We start from the raw sequence: 16,652 nt of genomic DNA on the forward strand, positions 1-16,652 counted from the left end.
TGTGTGACATGGACATGATGGGGACCCCTGCAGGGAGAGAAAGGGCTCTTTAGATTCGCCTTTCTGGGCTGTGTGCCTCAAAGAGCTGGGGTCGCCTCCTAGAGCCTCAGGGGTATGGAACCAGGATAGTCCAGAAAAGGCCTTTATTGTCCCAGGCTGGAGGGCAGGGTCAGAGGTAGCTGACATCATTGCAGATGATAGGTTGGCGGCTGCGGCAGCTCATGAGGGCTGCAAAGCGTGAGACATCTGCAGGCAGTTCCGGTTCCGGGCGAGGTGGGCACGACAGTCGCTTTCCCGCCATAGCCGCCCGGCGTGCCCTGGCCAGCTGGCGCCGCAGCTGCTCAGAGAGCCCAAGCAAGAACTGAGGGGGACGAGCACGGGCACGGGGCCCACCACCATTGTCCCCCTCACCCGCTGCCTCTGGCAGCTCCATCCAGTTGTGCACCAAGTCAGCAAAGCAGTTGTCCCCCAGCACCAGGGGCTGGCGACTGCGACCTCTGTTCAGCAGGGCTGCTGTCCAGTCCTCAGCTTCCAGCCCCTGCCAATGCTCCAGGCAGGCATCTGGGGTAGACTTGGGACGTGGCCGGTGGGCAGGTGGTGCACTGGCCGCAGGGGCTCTGCTGGGCAGGGGAATGCCACTGGCTGAGAGGCGTTGTCTATGTGGGGGCCATGCTGGGGGTGATGGGTGCTGGAGTACAGGCAATTCTTCCTCTCTCCATGTGCTGCCTGACACTTCAGAGAAGCCAGAGTCCCAGTCCAGGGCATGTTCCCTGGGGCTCCTCAAGACAACACCCTTGTCTCCTATGACTACACCTTCCTCCTCCTCTTCTACACAGCAGACTGAATTCTCTTCCAAGGCATCTGAAGCCCTGAGCCGGTGGCTGAGCGGAACACATGGGCCAGGTTTGGGGGGTGTTGGAAGGGGCCCAGACATGGGAGGTGAGCCTGTGTCCCGGCCACACAGCTGTGGAAAAAGAGAGGGCCCAAGTTGGAGGAGTTGCTTGTCACCCCTGCCTGCCTGGCCAGACCAGTCCCAAAACTGAAGGCCCAGGAGGGCTGGATAGGCCTGTAGGCCTGGACAGCAGGCCTCCAGTGGGCACCGGGCCGGCATGGAGGCACTGGCACACGTAGCTCGTGTGGCTCCCATCAGCCGACCTGGTGGCAGTCCGGCAGGCTGCAGCACGCAGAGCTGGGCAAGTCGGTACCCGCCACCAAGGCGGGAGGCAGGGTTGGGAGCCTATCTGTATCGGGAAGTAGGTCCTGTTCAGGGCTAGGGGTGGGGGAGCATCCCTGCTTCCTGAGGGATTCAGCACCCCAAAGCTCATAGCCTTTTTCAGAGAAAGAGCACTTGCCAGGTAGGGGGTAGGGAAGGAGGTACAGGTCGGTCTGGGGTTGAAGGCATCCACACCAGTGCCAGCACTTCTTTAGTCCCTCTCAGCCCCCTGATCCACCCCAAAAGAAGTTTCTCCCCGCCAACTCCCTCTGCCGCCCCGGCAGCAAGGCCAGCTGGGCGGCTGTTACTTGATGCCCAGCGCAGCTCCCAACCGTCCGAAACCCGATGCGGGCCATCTGGGCCATCTGCGCCGCCCCGCCCCCATCCTGCCTTAGATGGGCACTCGGGACGGCCCCTACCCGTGTGTTGTTCGGGCCGGACGGCAGCTGGGCACCCCGCACACGTCCTCACAAGCCACACCCGCTCCCAAGCCTCACCAGTTCCCAGCGGAGCTGGCCCAGGAAGCTGTCAAGCCGAGCGCTGTGCATGCCCGTGCCGGAGCGCCCGCCAGGCCTGCCAGTTCCTCTTCGAACTCCAGCGGGACCGGCGCCCACAGGGCCCAGCGGGCCGGCCAGCGGCGCCCGGCCCTCCGCCTGGTTCCGCGGCTGCTCGCTCTCCGCAGCTCCCGCCGCCGCCGCCCCAACATCTGGCAGCCGCGCCCCGCCCCTGGTGCCGCCCCCAATGGAGCCAGGGCGGGGCTGAAGTGGCCCCGCCCCTCGGGCCGGGCGGGGGTGAGCCTGAGGCCGCCTCCCCACTCCTCTCCAGCTCTGGGAGGGGGAAGGGGCGGGGCTGGCGCTCCCCTACACCCTGCGCGGTTGAGCCGACTCCAGCTCCGCTGCAGGACCCGAGACAAGTCGATTCCCCGCGGTAGCCTCGGCTTTCCCGTTTTTCCGGTATAGAACCGCGGTCCCTCCCGCAGGGGCCCGGTGAAGGCGCGGATCCCCCCACCCCCGCCAGCCACGCCCACGTGCGGGCAGAGCGCCCCCAAGCGTGGGACCCACAGTCCCGTGGCTGCTCTGGGCCCGACCCACTGAATCCATTCCTGGAGCGGGCGTCAACAACCCTGGAAGCGATGGGAGGATCTGCCCCCTCTGAGGATTCAGGGAGCACCGGACCGCGCCGCGGCGGCGGCGGCTCGGGAGAAAGGCTTCAGCCCAGGCGCAGCCCGCGCCCTCTCCCACCGCGCGTCTGGGCAGAGCTAGGCGGGGCCGCCCCCTAGTGGGGAGCCGCGGTTAGCCACGATTACCTGGGCAACTCCACTCGTTTCCCTCTGCCCGCAACACAAGCCAACCTAGAACGCAGGGGGTTAGGGCGGCACTCTGTCCAGAATAGTCAGAGCCAGTTCCTGGAGGCCGCTCCAGGATCCGAGGCTAGATTCCAGGATACAGTCTAACTTGAGAAAGACTAGACAAGTCAATAGACAGAAAAGTAGCGGGAATGAGGGTGGCCGGGCTAGTCTGGGAGAGGGGACTCGCAGAGGAAGCGGCATTCTGCATGGGATCTGAATGAACCATCATGGGAAATCAAGAAGGATATTCTAGGGGCGCCTGTGTGGCTCAGTAAGTTAGGTTTCTGACTTGATTTCAGTTCAGGTTATGATCTCAGGGTGGTGATACAGAGCCCAAATTGGACTCCACGATGAATGTGGAGTCTACTTAAAATTCTCTCTCCCTCTGCCCCCACCCATTTGTGCTGTCTCAGGAAGAAAGGAAAGAAGGTGAAAGAAAGAAAGAAAGAAAGAAAGAAAGAAAGAAAGAAAGAAAGAAAGAAAGAGAAAGAAGAAAGAAAGAAAGAAAAGAAAGAAAGAAAGAAAGAAAGAAAGAAAGAAAGAAAGAAAGAAAGAAAAGAGATTCTAGGCAGAAGCATCAGCCAATTAAAGGCCCTGAGAAGAGAAGAGTTGCACAGGGCATAACATAAAGAAGGCCCAGGTATCTAGATGGTAATAGGTGAGGAAATGAGGAGGTCAGTAAAACCAGGCTTCTAGCAGCCTTAGAAGGAAATAAAGGGTTTTGTTTTTGGTGTGATGGGGAGCACTGAGGCTTTTGAGCAGGCAATGACCTGGGCTGGCTCTTGTTTGGATAATCCCAGCTGCTTTAGGAGAACCACTCTGTAGTTAGAGTGAAGGCTCCTGCCCTCATCCATCAAGAGTGGAGCTGGGCCACAGAAGGGGGTGACTTTGAAGTATGTTTTGGAGCTAAAATAAAGTCTTGCTGATAAATGAATATGGGTAAGGAAAAAAGAGCATCCAGCACGACTTCTAGATTTCTGGCCAGAACAACTGGTTGGATGAAATTGCTGCGAATTGATCCAGGAAAGACTGAAGAAGGACGAGTTTGGGAAGGAAAACCAAACCATTATCTGTGGACATGTGGCCCTTAGGTGCCTGTTAGACATCTAACATGAGATGCAGGGTCAGCCACTGGGTGTATGATCCTGGAATATGGGAGAGAGATCACACCGAAGCCTTAGTCTGGAAGGCAAAGTGAGTGGATGGTATTTAAGGCCATGGGCTTGGGAGGTGAATGTAGGCAGAGGCAGCAGTCAGGACTCAACCCTGGAACAGTCCTCTTGGTCATGGTAGGGAAGCAGAACCAGCAAAGGAGCTAAGCAGAAACTGCCAGGGAGGTGGAAGGAAACAGCGAGGCCACTTTAGGAGCCAAGGGAGCAAGTGTCAAACACTGCCAGGAAGGTAAGATTGAAGAAAGAACTGGATTTGGCAGTATGCACATCTCCGAGGACTCTGACAAGGGCAGTTTCACAGAGAGACAAACTTGATGACAGTTGGCAGAAGAGAGTGAGAGAGGAAGAACTAGAAAAATTAAGCGTAGACATTTTTTGAAAACTGACATATAAATGTAACAAATGGACAACTCTCAAAGGTACAGCTCAATAAATGTTAAAATCTGAAGACCCTTGTACACCTGTCACCCAGATCAAGGTATAGACCATCCCCAGCTACTCCATAGGAGGATACTTTGCGCCCCCTCCAGTTGATATATCCAAAGCCAACCACTATTTTGATTTATACTACCAATGACACTTTTTGCTTTTTGAATGCAGGCAACTTTTAAGAGATTATGTTGATGGCTGGGCTCAGACTTGAAGGCAGATAATGTTCTAATGCTGAGAGGGGGTGGGCATCTGGAGTTTGGACTCTGTAGGGTAGCAAATCCTTAGCCCAGTTTTCCCAGGTGCCGTGCTTATGCTGTCTCTAAGACTGCATGACCAAGGCTTACTTCTCTAAGCCTCCGTTTCCCTACCTGAAGTTTGATCCTTTCCCCTAACATTTCCTTTGGGTTGTAGTAACGAACGGAAGAATTCACTGGAAGCAGTGAAACTTGGGGTTGTCCAAGCCTCTTAATGCCTGTCTGGAGTCTAGAGCTCAGGTCATCAGGGATGGGTGGGGCTTGGATCTGGGAGGCCCAAGAGTCCAGCCTGCCCGGCTGTGTTTAAGCAACTGGCCTGACAACGGGGTAGGCCTGACAAACACGTCTGGTCTGCCGGAGTCTCTTCTGCTGTTGGTATCTTCAGGCCATGATGGCACTGCTCAGGCCCCCAGTGCTTCTACTTGCTCTGGTTGCCTCTGGTGAGGAGCTGGTGGGTGGGGGAAACCCAATGCTCATGCCCCAACACACTCTGCAGTGGAATGGAATTGTGACTCGTCTCAGATAGGTTACTGCGTAGGGCAGGGGCTGTGGGAGAGCCAGGGAAGGGCAAAGATCTAACTCCCCGATCCTCATTCCCTTTTTTTTTTTAAAGATTATTTATTTATTTATTCATGAGAGACACAGAGAGAGAGAGAGAGAGAGAGAGGCAGACACACAGGCAGAGGGAGAAGCAGGCTCCATGCAGGAACCCCGATGTGGGACTTGATCCCAGGACTCCAGGATCATGCCCTGGGCCGAAGGCAGGCTCTAAACCACTGAGCCATCCAGGCATCCCCTGATCCTCATTCCTTATCGTGGCTGCTTCCTCAACCAAGTCTTGGCTCCCATTCTGTTAAGTGAGCTGAGCTGTGGTTGAATGTGGGGGACAAGGATGAGATTTGGCTGCTTGGTCTCAAGATGTGATGACCCGAGGCAGGCTGAGGCAGAAGGCTCATATCTGTGGTTCCATGAGCCTGGGGGAGAGGTCCTCAAGCCTGAATTGTCTCTTCTTTTAAAAAAAAAATATTGGGATCCCTGGGTGGCGCAGCGGTTTGGCACCTGCCTTTGGCCTGGGGCGCGATCCTGGAGACCCCGGGATTGAATCCCACATCGGGCTCCCGGTGCATGGAGCCTGCTTCTCCCTCTGCCTATGTGTCTGCCTCTCTCTCTCTCTGTGTGACTATCATAAATAAATAGATAAAAATTTTAAAAAATAAAAATATATTTATTTATTCATGAGAGAGAAAGAGAGAGAGAGGCAGAGACACAGGCAGAGGGAGAAGCAGGCTCCATGCAGGGAGCCGGATGCGAGACTCTATCCCAGGTCTCCAGGATCACGCCCTGGGCTGAAGGTGGCGCTAAACCGCTGAGCCACCTGGGCTGCCCTGAATTCTCTTCTTCACAGAAGTCCACTGCCTGCCCTGGTTCATAAATGTCTCTGAGAGCCAGGGACCCGGGACCATCCTTAAATCCTTTCCCTTCAACTGTACTCTTCACATGCCCATCCTGGAGCTGATCCATGTGAAGCCACCCACCACCTTCTTCAACCCACCCAGCCTGACCAGGTGGCACGGGATCTATATGGGCATGGTAGGGTAATGGGCACAGATGAGAACCATGGGGGAACAAGGGCAGACCCTAAATTCACAAAGCTAGAGGTAGTATAGGGGGATGGAGAGCCTAGAGTCCCACATGGCACTGCCCATCTGTCCCAGGTGACCTTAAGCAGCTCAGCCCGGCTGGATGCCCTAGCAGTAAACCACTATGAACTGCAGCTGCGGTTCACATGTGGCAACTACGTGATGGAGGGACTGCTCTTTGTGGATGTGCAGCGGGACCCTGGCTATAGCTCATGTGCTGGCCGATTTGCCAGCCCAGGTGAGGCCAGGGGCAGCAGGCAGGGGGTGGGCAGGCATGGTCTGAACAGAGCCTCCCTGACCTTCCCTCTGGCTAGCTGGGGAAATCATTCAGGTTCGGGAAACAGTCACACCCGGGACCCAGCTGTACACTCTGCTGCTCCCAGGCGTGGAACTTCAGCGTGCCCAGGTGAGCCCAACACATGGGCAGTGGGGGACAGGGTGGGGGAGGCATATGGGAAACCGAACCAGGCCCCTCCTTGGCCCATCTCCTCTCTGGCCAAACACAGACTTCAGAGGGACCCTTTAGTGCCAGCTAAGCCTCTGCATGATACATGCTTTTGGAGAGAGCCACTGAGGGCTGCCTACCCCCAATAACCTCCCAATGGGGTCAATCGGGTGACCAAAGATATCCCAGGGGGTTGTGTTCTTTCAGATTCTCCTGTGTGTCCTGAATTCTTCATGGACATTCTGTATCACTTTTGTAATCCGAAAAAGAAATGTAGTTTAAAAAACAAAATGGTTGGGCAGCCTGGGTGGCTCAGCAGTTAAGCACTGCCCTCGGTCAAGGGCGTGATCCTAGAGACCCAGGATCCAGTCCCATATCGGGCTCCCTGCATGGAACCTGCTTCTCTCTCTGCCTGTGCCTCTGCCTCTCTCTCTCTCTCTCAGTCTGTGTCTCTCATGAATAAATAAATGAATCTTTAAAAAATGATTGATTTAAAAGCAGAAAAGATTGAAGATCAGGGCCAGGGGTCAGGGTGGAGGTTGGGGAGCCACCTCCTGGTGGGGTATGAGAGAGCTGGGTGTGGGCAGGTACCTGCTGGGTTGATGGGAGATTTTGACAGGGATGCTTGGGGGCACTGTGGGCTGGGGCGGCAGCCTTTAGCACCTCTATCCTGTCAGATAAGCATCATCAGTGCCCAGGACCCTCCATACTTCCCTGGACCTTTCTCTATCAATGGGCAAGGTTGGCTGCTGGCGCCATCCCAGGGCCTCAAAGGCCAGGGTCAAAAGGTGAGCTTGACTTGGGACCTGGGGATACCCATGGATGGGGCATACAATGTACAGAGCCACCACCTCCTAGAGGTTTATTTGTTCTTGGCCTTCTAGATTTTGCTGCCCTGCTCAGACATAGCCCATATCTGTACCTGTTGTCACGTGCTGGCTGTGCTCCAATGTTGGCCTGGTTCTGTCCTGGGTTCTGGAGTTCCAGAAAGAAAAGGGATCTCTGGTTCTGGGAGCTCCCAGTTCCTTTTATAGAACTAAGAGTGTGCAGAGCAGTCACACAAGAAGAGAAAGTTCTGGGTGAAGTGGCCAGTACAGTCTGGAGGAGGTTAAAGAAATTCCTTCTTAAAAAAAGAAAAGAAATTCCTTCTTTAAAACTTCCATGTCTTAAGGATTGGCTCTAAGATGATGTCACATTGTAAATGACTCAGATATCACACTTCTTTGCATTGTTAGCATCCTTAAAGAAGAATTTATAGCCCCAAAGACTAGGACTCAAAGGAGTACCTGTCAGCAGAGTGACGGGTCATAGGGCAGAGTGAGTGTTGGGGCTCCTTGTGGAGGGCCTGAGGCAGGGAGTACCTATTCGGAGGGAAGACTAGACACAGACATATAGGTAGACTCATAGTTCCTTTCCTGTTTTGTGTGCACTGCAGGTCTTCCAGCTTCAGATTTTGGTGACCTTTGGACAAAATCGAAGCTGCCATGGGACGCTGAAGGTGAAAGTTTTGCCTGCTCCCTCCAGTCAGATCTCCTTCCTGTAAGGCTCCCCTACCCTGGGTACAGTGGGAGTGGCAAGGCTTAGCCCCAGGGAATGAGGAGTGAGGTTAAGATGTGGGGCTCCTGGGTGTCCCCAGCCAGCTCCTGTATGAGGAGCCCCGGGGGAGGGGCCTGTGGACAGGGCCAGGGCATGGCGTGAGCGGACATGAGCTAGTGCCCCCCTTTTGGTCCAGGCAGCAGGCCCCAAATATCACTATCCGGGAGGACCTGGCCCCCGGCAGTGAGGTGGTTCAGGTTCGGGCCCGGGGCTTCGACGTGCGCTACGAAATCCTCTCCCCAGTGCCCTGCCCTCTCTTCTCCATCGGACGTGGTGAGGGGCATTGGGGTGGGGGGTGCGTGCGGAATGCCTCTGTGGCTGGTCCTAAGAGACCCGTGCTACCTCCTCGCGCTCCTGAGAAACGAGGCTGGAGCCAAGGCAGACTGGGGCGCGGTGGATGTTTGGGGGCTGGGCTAGAGTTAGAGGGGACCTCGGAGATGGTGGCGAGGGTGGCCAGGCTCAGCGCCCTCCCGCTGCGATGGAGCCCTGGGAGGATGGGGACCCGACAGAGCTGGGGGCGGGGCTAACCTCAGCATTCCCACCCCTATCCCGCCCAGCCGACGGCTTGGTCCGCACCGCGGCGCCCCTGGAGTCGGCGCTGGCCCGGGGCGCGGGCGTGGCAGTCACTAGGCTGCGGGTGAAGGCCTATGAGCGGCTCAGGCCGCGGGCCAGCGTAGAGCTCGATCTCACGGTGAACGTGCGTTCGGTTAACCGCTGGCCCCCGCGCTGCCTCCCAGCGATGCTGGTGTGAGTATACAGGAACTTTACCTAAGCTACTGGGGTGATGGCCATGGCTCGTGGTCCTGTTCAATTCTTGTCCTGCTGCCCACACTCTGTTTTCAGGACTGAAATACGCGAGACCACGCTGGTGGGCACTGTGCTGAACACCTTCACTTGTACTGATCCAGACTCTTCTGGCTCTACCCTCGACTACGAGCTGCGGTTCTACAGTCCTCCTGGCCTAGCTAGCCTCTGCCTTCGAGACAGGGCCTTGGAGGTGCCCAGTCCCTGCCTCCAGACTCATGTTCAGGGTGTTCGGGACAGGAAGGTGGAGGGTCGGGGGGCAAGGGTCTGTGGGAGCTGAGGCCATGGCGGTAAAGAAGATGGTAGTGAAGTCAATCTGCTTTGTAGTCCAGAAAACAGAGGCTCAGGGTTGACGATGTGTGGATGCCCTGATCTGATGCAGCCCAGTGTGGCTCTAGGCTCTTCCAGGCCTTGGCTTGGCATCACTCTGTGCTCCCTCTGGCCAGGTGAATGCTACACTGGACTGTGATGCTCCTGGGGCCTGCTTTCAGCATGCAGCCTCCATCCTGGTGCTCAATGGTGATCAGCCCCTGAGTGAGTGACCACACCCAGGCCTGGACATTCAGGACAGGGCTGTTCTGTACCCCTCTCCATATCCTCAAGATAGAGTTATGGAGATCAATAGGGCAGAGTTGTCTCCACCTCATCAGAACCCCAGGGGGGCATTATCTCTCCTCTCCTTGACACCCCCCCCCCAAACCCCATGGGAGTACAAGTAAGGAATGGCTATTGCTCTTCCTTCTTCCAGACCTTCTCCCTCCTTAGATCCCCAGGGCAGGGCCATGTCTCCCTCCTCACACCCCAGGGAAGGGCTGGGCACCCCAGGCTAGCTCCTTGATTGCCAAATGGCCTCCAGCTGAGGTGCCAGTATTGGTGATGGTGACTCCTGTCAACGAGTTTTCTCCAGCCTGTGTTCCACATACATTCCGGATCCGGGAAGATGCAGGGCCCTACACCCTGCTGGGCTCTGTGGTGGGCATGGACAAGGATTACCCACACAACAGCATTGAGTACTTCATCTCTGGTGGGCCCAGCACCTTTTCTGTGGACCGTCTCAGCGGTACTCCCACCTTGGGGCTGGGATGGAGGGATGGAACCAGAATTGACTCTGCAGACTGAGGCTGTGGCCATCTCTTCTAGGGGAGATTCACCTCCTGGGATCTTTGGACTATGAACTGCAGAAATCATACAGGCTCACTGTCCTGGTGACTGACCATAGCCAAGACCAGGACCCCACCCAGCGCCGCTCTGGTTCCTGCACCATTACCATCGAGGTTGAGGTAATCGAGCCTCAAGACCTTGGAAGAAATTGGAAAGTGTTCACATCTTCCCCTGGCATTCTGCTTTTCTACACTTTGCTGAAGTTTCCTCCATTGGTTGGCTGGAAGGGGGTGGTGTCTCATTGTGGAAACCTTTGGAACTGGTTTCCTGACACCTAGGCTCTGGCTGAGGTAGGGAGAGACTGAGGGGCTGGCCTGGGGAATCTGGGGTGATCTGGCTACCTTCCTGCAGGATGTGAACGACCATTCCCCCGAGTGTCAGCCCCCATTTCAGGAACTCACCATCTACACTCCCTTGGGCCGTAGTGTGGAGGTGACCAAGGTGTCATGTTGGGTTCCTCAGGAGCCACAGCGTCTGACTTTCTCCTACAGCATCGTGGGAGGTGAGGGCCATGGAGGCCACCAGGCTGTTGGGGAAGGAGCAGGCCAAGGCCAGCAATGGTTCCCTTCTTCTGCCTCTCTATTTTCAGGGACTAGTCAGAGCCGATTCAGCCTGCAAGGAGCCATCCTGGTGTACAACGATATCATGTTGGGGCCCCCCTGGCCAGAGCAGTCCCATTCTTATGAGCTATTGATCCGTGTGGCCGATTCAGGTCCCTCTATCCCCCATCTCAGCACCACAGCCACCATCATTGTGCATGTCGTACCCTGGAATGCCAGCACAGCATCCACCCGCATCCACAGAGTCACAGTGAGGGGGAGTTGGTCCTTGGGACCTTGAGAGGTGGGGAGAGAGGGCCTTAAAGGGCAAGGAGACCCAGTTTTCCAGGTGGAATGATGGGGGATGGCATTCCAGAGGGAGCCATTGAATGCAAAGAACTGGCAATACAGAAGAGCAACTCAGGGGTGTGGGGTGGCCCAACCCTCGGAGAGATTTGAAGGCTGGATGATCAGGACATTTTTAGCAAGGCTGTGGCCTCCATTTCAGGTGCCTTCGATGATGACACCCCTGCTTGTGACAGACACGGAGGTTTTCTGGCAGCCAGAACCCTGGTTTGTGGTGGTGCTGACAGTTACCAGTGCCCTCTTTCTCTTGGCTCTGGGCTGGCTCTTCAGCAGGCTCTTCCAGGGGTAGGGTTCCTATCCCTCTGCGCTCTGCCTTACCCCAGCCTGCTAATGGACCCCATCTGTGATAAGTGGTTTCACCAAGATTTGATGATAATGCCCAAATTGATGTGCAGACAAACTGATATCAATGGGGGCTGCTCTCCCTCCAGAGGTCATCATGTTAGAGGCAGAGAGGCACTGGGAAGAAGTTGTCTCCATTACTGGCAGAGCCTGGTCTTGGAATGGGGTTGGGTATGGATGAGGCCAGTGTTTGAAACTGGGAGTTTGTCATCCATTGGGCATTTACCCCTATTTCTGACCCCAACCCTCCACTTCAAACCTAATCTGCCCCTAAGAATGAATTTTCTGTGGGCACAGGACTGAATCTTAGGGGAAGGTGAGGGTAACAATGTGGGTATTGCATACAGACATCGGCTATCCCCAGTATAAAGGGGCAGATGAATGACGCTGGTTCCTGGAGCCAGCAAGTCTGCTGCCCTCACTGACTGGTCCCTCCTCCTGGCATTTTAGGTTGGCCCAGATGCTACAGACACCAAACAAACCAGCCCACGAGCTGCTACTAAACAGGTCAGTCTCTTTTGCCTACCTCTATGTTTGAGAGTCCATCTCTTAAACTTGGGCTGGAGCCAAGACCCTTATTCTGTTTTCCTGCTCTTACTTTGCCCTAGTATCCAGGGAACTGAGGAGTCCATTGAGGGGTTCATAGAGGCACCAAGGATGGAGATGCCCCAAGCACCCAGCAGTGTCATGAGCCTGGTATGCCAACCTACCATCCAGTATAGTGGGCACTGAGGCTGCTCTAGAATACTCCCCAGCCAAGCCTGCCTCCTTCCTTGTAGATGGGTACCCCTGTGGTAGAGCCCATGCCAGCACCATCAGGATGGTGGAGGCAGGTGGGCTTCTGACCCCTTTGGGAGCAGATCTCCAGCTGCTCCCCAGGGGCAGGGCTCAACTCATTGCCCCTTCTCATTCTTCCCATCAGGAGCACTTTGATGGCAGAGCACAGGACCCCCGTGAGCCCCCCTCGTCCCAAACCACTCTCCACCTGGGTCCACTTTCTCTCCTTAGCCCATCTCAGTATTTCCTTCTACACCAAGCATTCACTATCTACTTTTTCCCTGAATGGGGTCTGTTCTCACCCCCATTCACTTTTCAGCTAATGTTTCTTAAACACTTATAGGACCAGAAGGTGACTCAGACCTGGTCTGGTTTCTGCCCATGGAGAAAAGGGTGGTGAGGGGAGAGGCCCTCAGATATTATACTGTCATCAGTGATTTATGGCATAGTACTCTGGCACTGGGCTTAGGGGGGGCTGGTGTCCAGTTTGGGAGAATCGAGAATGCTTCCTGTGCATTTGAGCTAAACCTCACAGGATTGCTGAGAAAGGAGGGAGGGGACAGGTTGGATCAAGAAGGAGGGTCTCACCATGGTTCTGGAATGTCTTCCCTTAATTTTAAGGGAAAGAGGCTATTCTGCTGAGATCAGCAGTGCCCTCTCTCCCTCCTGTTCATCTGAGTTCAGGTACAGGCAGAGATTACCTGTTCAACACGCTCACGGGAGCCCGGCGCTGGCTCTGAGGCCGAGAAGCTGCTTCACTGTGTGTGGAATTTCTTCTTCCCATGATCATGGGCTGAGTCTTCAAGCTGAATCAATAATAAACAAAATTACAAATGGAGGAGTCCCAGCCTTGAAACCCACCGTGGGAAAAGCTCGGAGATCTGTGCTTCCTTGTTCTTACTTAGAGTGCCTTGCCTTCTGGGAACACTCTAGAGAGTAGATTATTCTTCTTTCTTTCTTTCTTTCTTTCTTTCTTTCTTTCTTTCTTTCTTATCCTATTTTATTTTAAGATTTTATTTATTTATTCATGAGAGACACAGAGAGAGAGAGGCAGAGACACAGGCAGAGGGAGAAGCAGGCTCCATGCAGGGAGCCCGATGTGGGTCTCGATCCCAGGTCTCCAGGATCAGGCCCTGGGCTGAAGCCAGCGCTAAACTGCTGAGCCACCTGGGCTGCCCAGATTATTTTTCTTTTGAGAAGGCATTGTATGACTCTCTGACTGACCATGATTAATGCAAAGGTAAGAGTCTGTTATCCTTGTTAGTGACATAGGAGGCTACCAGTCAGCCTGTCCCTTCAGAGACTACCTGCTCTAGCGGATGGGGAGCTTCCTTTTCCCACTGAACAGAGGACATTGTTGCTGTTTGAGGGCCCTCACCAACCTCTAGGGCCAATTGCAGACTGTGTGTAGAGGTTTTCTTGGGAAAGATCTGGAGCTTTTGCATTGAGGTGAGAGTTGGTGCAGACTTGAGAACCCTGTGGCAAGGATGGCCATGGAGGGATTGATGGTAGCCCCCTTCTGACAGGCTATTCCCATTGATTTCTGATGTTTCTTCTGGTTTCTTGGCCCTCAGCCCTCCCGTTGCTGAGCTGAGTTGAGCAGTTGCAGAGAGCCAGGTGGCCTACAATAACCTGCAGGAGTGCAGGTTCTGTTGGATGCGGTGCTAGGTCACTACCCTTGCTCAGCCTGGAATCAGGTCTCATGTTACTGCCAGCTCTCCAAGAGGACCTGCTTTCTGGGTAGAGGCTACCTTTACTGACATATCCCTAAGTTCTTTCAGCCTTCTCCCATCTGCCAAGTGTGTGGACCTGAACCTCTCAGGGAAATCAAGGATCTTCCTTCCTGAGCCAGTTATGGTGTCCCAGGTTAGGGAATAAGCTGAGTGTCTTCTGTGTGAAAAATATGCTTCATGGTGCTCCCCTAAAAGTGAGGGTGTTGTAGCTGGCCCCGGTGACAGCAACCTGATAGCAGGCGGTTACTGGAAGTGGTTATAGGCTGACTTTCCTGAGTACTTACCTCACTCTAAGGGCTCTTTTTTTTTTTTTTTAAGATTTTCTTTATGCATAAGAGACACACACACAGAGGCAGAGACATGGGCAGAGGGAGAAGCAGGCTCCTTGCAGGGAGCCGGGTGTGGGAGTCCATCCTGGAACTCTGGGATCACAACCTGAGCTGAAGGCAGACACTCAACCACTGAGCCACCCAGGCGGCCCCTAAGGGCTCATTTGTTATCATTTTATAGATGGGGAGACCAAGGTTCAAGTCACGTAACTAGTTCTGGGACTTGATGTGGGTCCAGGCTATGTGATTGCATTTGAGTTCCTAACCCTGAAGCCGACCCCAAGGTTAGGTGCTCTGTTTGGGGGACCAGGGATAACCATTTTCCTAGGACTCAGCCTGAGATAGATCATGACAGTCCAGGGCAAAAACTGTGTCACAGGTACTCAGGACAAGATGCTCTAGGGCAGGAAAAGAAGAGTTTGTGTGCCAAGGCTTGTGCTTGATCTGAACTCAAGGCAGAAGGACAAACGTGGGCAATGGGCCAGGGACTGCTTGGGGCAGCACACGTGGTGGCACCTTGCCACTAATGAGGGGCAAAGCGAGGTGTGTGTGGGGCGAGCCGCTGGGAAGAAACTATTAAACTCTGAGGCCACTAGGAGGAGGTACGAAATCTGGTGCCTCCATTTCCAGAGGTGGCATGACCTTGGCCAGGCCATCCCCTCTGCGCCTCAGTTTCCTCACCGGTGAACCTGGACAACAATTCCCCTTCCAGTGGGTGACAACAAAAAAAGCATGCAGCACACAAACACGCATTCCCTAAGTATGTGCGCATGTGTGAGAAGACCCTGTCGGCTCCGCAAAAAGGCTACACACGCGAAAAGGCCAAGGGCGGTATAGCCCCAGAGTCGCCAGCAAAAGCTCTGCCGCCAGCAACTCCGGGAACGGCGCGCATGCGCCACTCCTTGCCGTCACAGTCACGTCCTGAGGCGTTCGGCGAGGGCCGTGAGAGGCAGGCTCTGACTGACAGGCCGGCTGACCTGTCAGCGAGAAGCACTCCCTTAGGCGTCGGATGAAGAGGCTGTTGATTGGAGATATTCTCAGCCGGGGCGGGTTCTTCGCCGTCCTGGTTACTATGACGCCCGGCCCCCGCCCCCTCGGCTGGCCGCCATCTTGTTGTTGATCCGTACCCAGTGGGCAGCGCCGGGAGCTGGACCGAGCGGCCGGTGTGGGGCCGCTGCTGCGGGGCTCATCCACCTGCGCTGCCTGCCGGGGGCGGGCCGAAACCTGGAGGCCCGGGGGGCCCAGCTCCCGTGGGGAGCCGTGGGCGCCCGCTGCCCGGGCTGGGCCGGTGAGTGACAGGAGCCGGGCCGAAAGACCGGCCTGACGCCGGCGGGGCGGGCGGCGGCGGGCGCGGGGTTGGAGCGGGCGCGCGCGGGGCCGGGGCATCTGCCAAGCATCGCTCACACATCACTCGAGCGTCCTGGACCCGCCGCCCGTGGAGCCTCCCAGATGCCAGCGCCGAGGTGGACGGCCGCGGGGTAGAGGTCTGAGAGCCCCGCGCCCAAAGGCCGGCCGGCGGGGTAGCGGGAAATTATCTCCTTTGGCCCGCACCACTGAAACGTGTCCATTGCCAGCCTGATGCTCTCGGGAGTCGTCCGTTGCTCCCGAGTGAGAAATAACACCTGTTTCTTAGATGTGGTTCCTGCGAGTGTTTTTCACTTAGTTGAAAACTAAGACTAGACGAAACAGGCTAAAGCCCCCACGAACCCAGGCAGGCCAGTGTCGTGGCCCGGTGATTCTAGCAGGGGTAAGGCTCTGCCCAGCGCCCGCCTCCTGTGCTCCTCGGAGCTCACTGTTTGCTTCTTCCTGAAGAGCCTGCTTAAATGTCCATGATGCCCGACTTTTATTTTGGAACATAACTTCTTTGATTTGTGACCATTTTTTGGACTTGTAGTAAGGTCATCTTCTCTTTGCTCCAGAAGAAAGTGAATATTATGGTGATGACTTGGTTTTATCTCCTAAAGAAATAGATATTCTGCCAGTGTAATCGTGAGACAAAGGAAATATAGGACCTCTTAGAATCAGAAAAAAAAAAAAAAAGAAACTTATTTTTGTCGTTGTGGATGGTATGGAACTGTCAAATTAACTTTTAACAGACTAAATGTATCTTGCCCAATGAAAACAACCCGTCAGGCCCCCTTTCTGCAAGGGCGGGAGGGTTAGAGACCACCGGCAAGGTGTGCAGGCCTAGGAAGAGTTCTGAGTGCTCCACAACACATTGCTCTTTCTCTCTGGTCTCTTGGCTTCACTGCGCAGCCTCCTTGTATGTGGTTATACAAAAAACATGAATGGATTCGACTGAGAAGTCAAGCAACAATACTTTGTACACTTGTGTCAGGATCTTGTCATCTTAATGTTTAATTTTGAAAGAAACCAGCTCCTTGATCAGGAGATTCTTTTGGAGAAGATGCTGAAACCAGAGGAGGCTGGCAGCCTCTTGCTGTGGTCTTGTGAGAACACAGACTCTTCTTGTATTTATGTAATTCACCTGTAAATGTCAG

General features: G+C 54.9%; 3 protein-coding genes across 7 annotated transcripts in view; 2 read left to right on the top strand and 1 right to left on the bottom strand.

Annotated features, from left to right (window-relative positions):
- Positions 1–126: 126 nt before the first annotated feature.
- Positions 127–7,631, bottom strand: INKA1 (inka box actin regulator 1). 4 transcript variants are annotated; one of them, XM_025455902.3, is made up of 2 exons: positions 7,427–7,631; positions 127–964 (listed from the first exon to the last, which is right to left on the bottom strand). In XM_025455902.3, exon 2 carries the CDS (start codon positions 932–934, stop codon positions 170–172), a length of 765 nt encoding a protein of 254 aa, XP_025311687.1. In that variant the 5' UTR covers positions 935–964; positions 7,427–7,631; the 3' UTR covers positions 127–169. The 4 variants fall into 4 exon arrangements, with proteins under 4 accessions (XP_025311687.1, XP_025311684.1, XP_025311685.1 ...); XM_025455899.3 differs by lacking the exon at positions 7,427–7,631 and adding an exon at positions 1,711–1,927; XM_025455900.2 differs by lacking the exon at positions 7,427–7,631 and adding an exon at positions 1,633–1,772.
- Positions 1,760–12,927, top strand: CDHR4 (cadherin related family member 4). The gene is made up of 20 exons (XM_035703393.1): positions 1,760–1,942; positions 2,173–2,263; positions 5,825–6,009; positions 6,135–6,297; positions 6,374–6,465; positions 7,182–7,292; positions 7,940–8,043; positions 8,237–8,373; positions 8,658–8,847; positions 8,944–9,097; positions 9,351–9,438; positions 9,761–9,964; positions 10,045–10,184; positions 10,417–10,567; positions 10,655–10,875; positions 11,113–11,255; positions 11,763–11,819; positions 11,921–12,008; positions 12,235–12,265; positions 12,774–12,927. The coding sequence occupies exons 1-20, from the start codon at positions 1,760–1,762 to the stop codon at positions 12,827–12,829; spliced, it is 2,589 nt and encodes an 862-aa protein (XP_035559286.1). The 3' UTR covers positions 12,830–12,927.
- A 2,318-nt stretch (positions 12,928–15,245) lies between these two features.
- IP6K1 (inositol hexakisphosphate kinase 1) overlaps positions 15,246–16,652 on the top strand; it is a 66,228-nt gene continuing 64,821 nt past the window's right edge. For both annotated transcript variants that reach the window (XM_025455886.3, XM_035703182.2), the window contains exon 1: positions 15,246–15,439. The gene's annotated coding sequence lies outside the window, so the exon portion shown is untranslated. The remainder of the gene's footprint in view (positions 15,440–16,652) is intronic.

This window comes from Canis lupus, chromosome 20, assembly GCF_003254725.2.
Source record: "Canis lupus dingo isolate Sandy chromosome 20, ASM325472v2, whole genome shotgun sequence".
Lineage (NCBI taxonomy): Eukaryota > Metazoa > Chordata > Mammalia > Carnivora > Canidae > Canis > Canis lupus.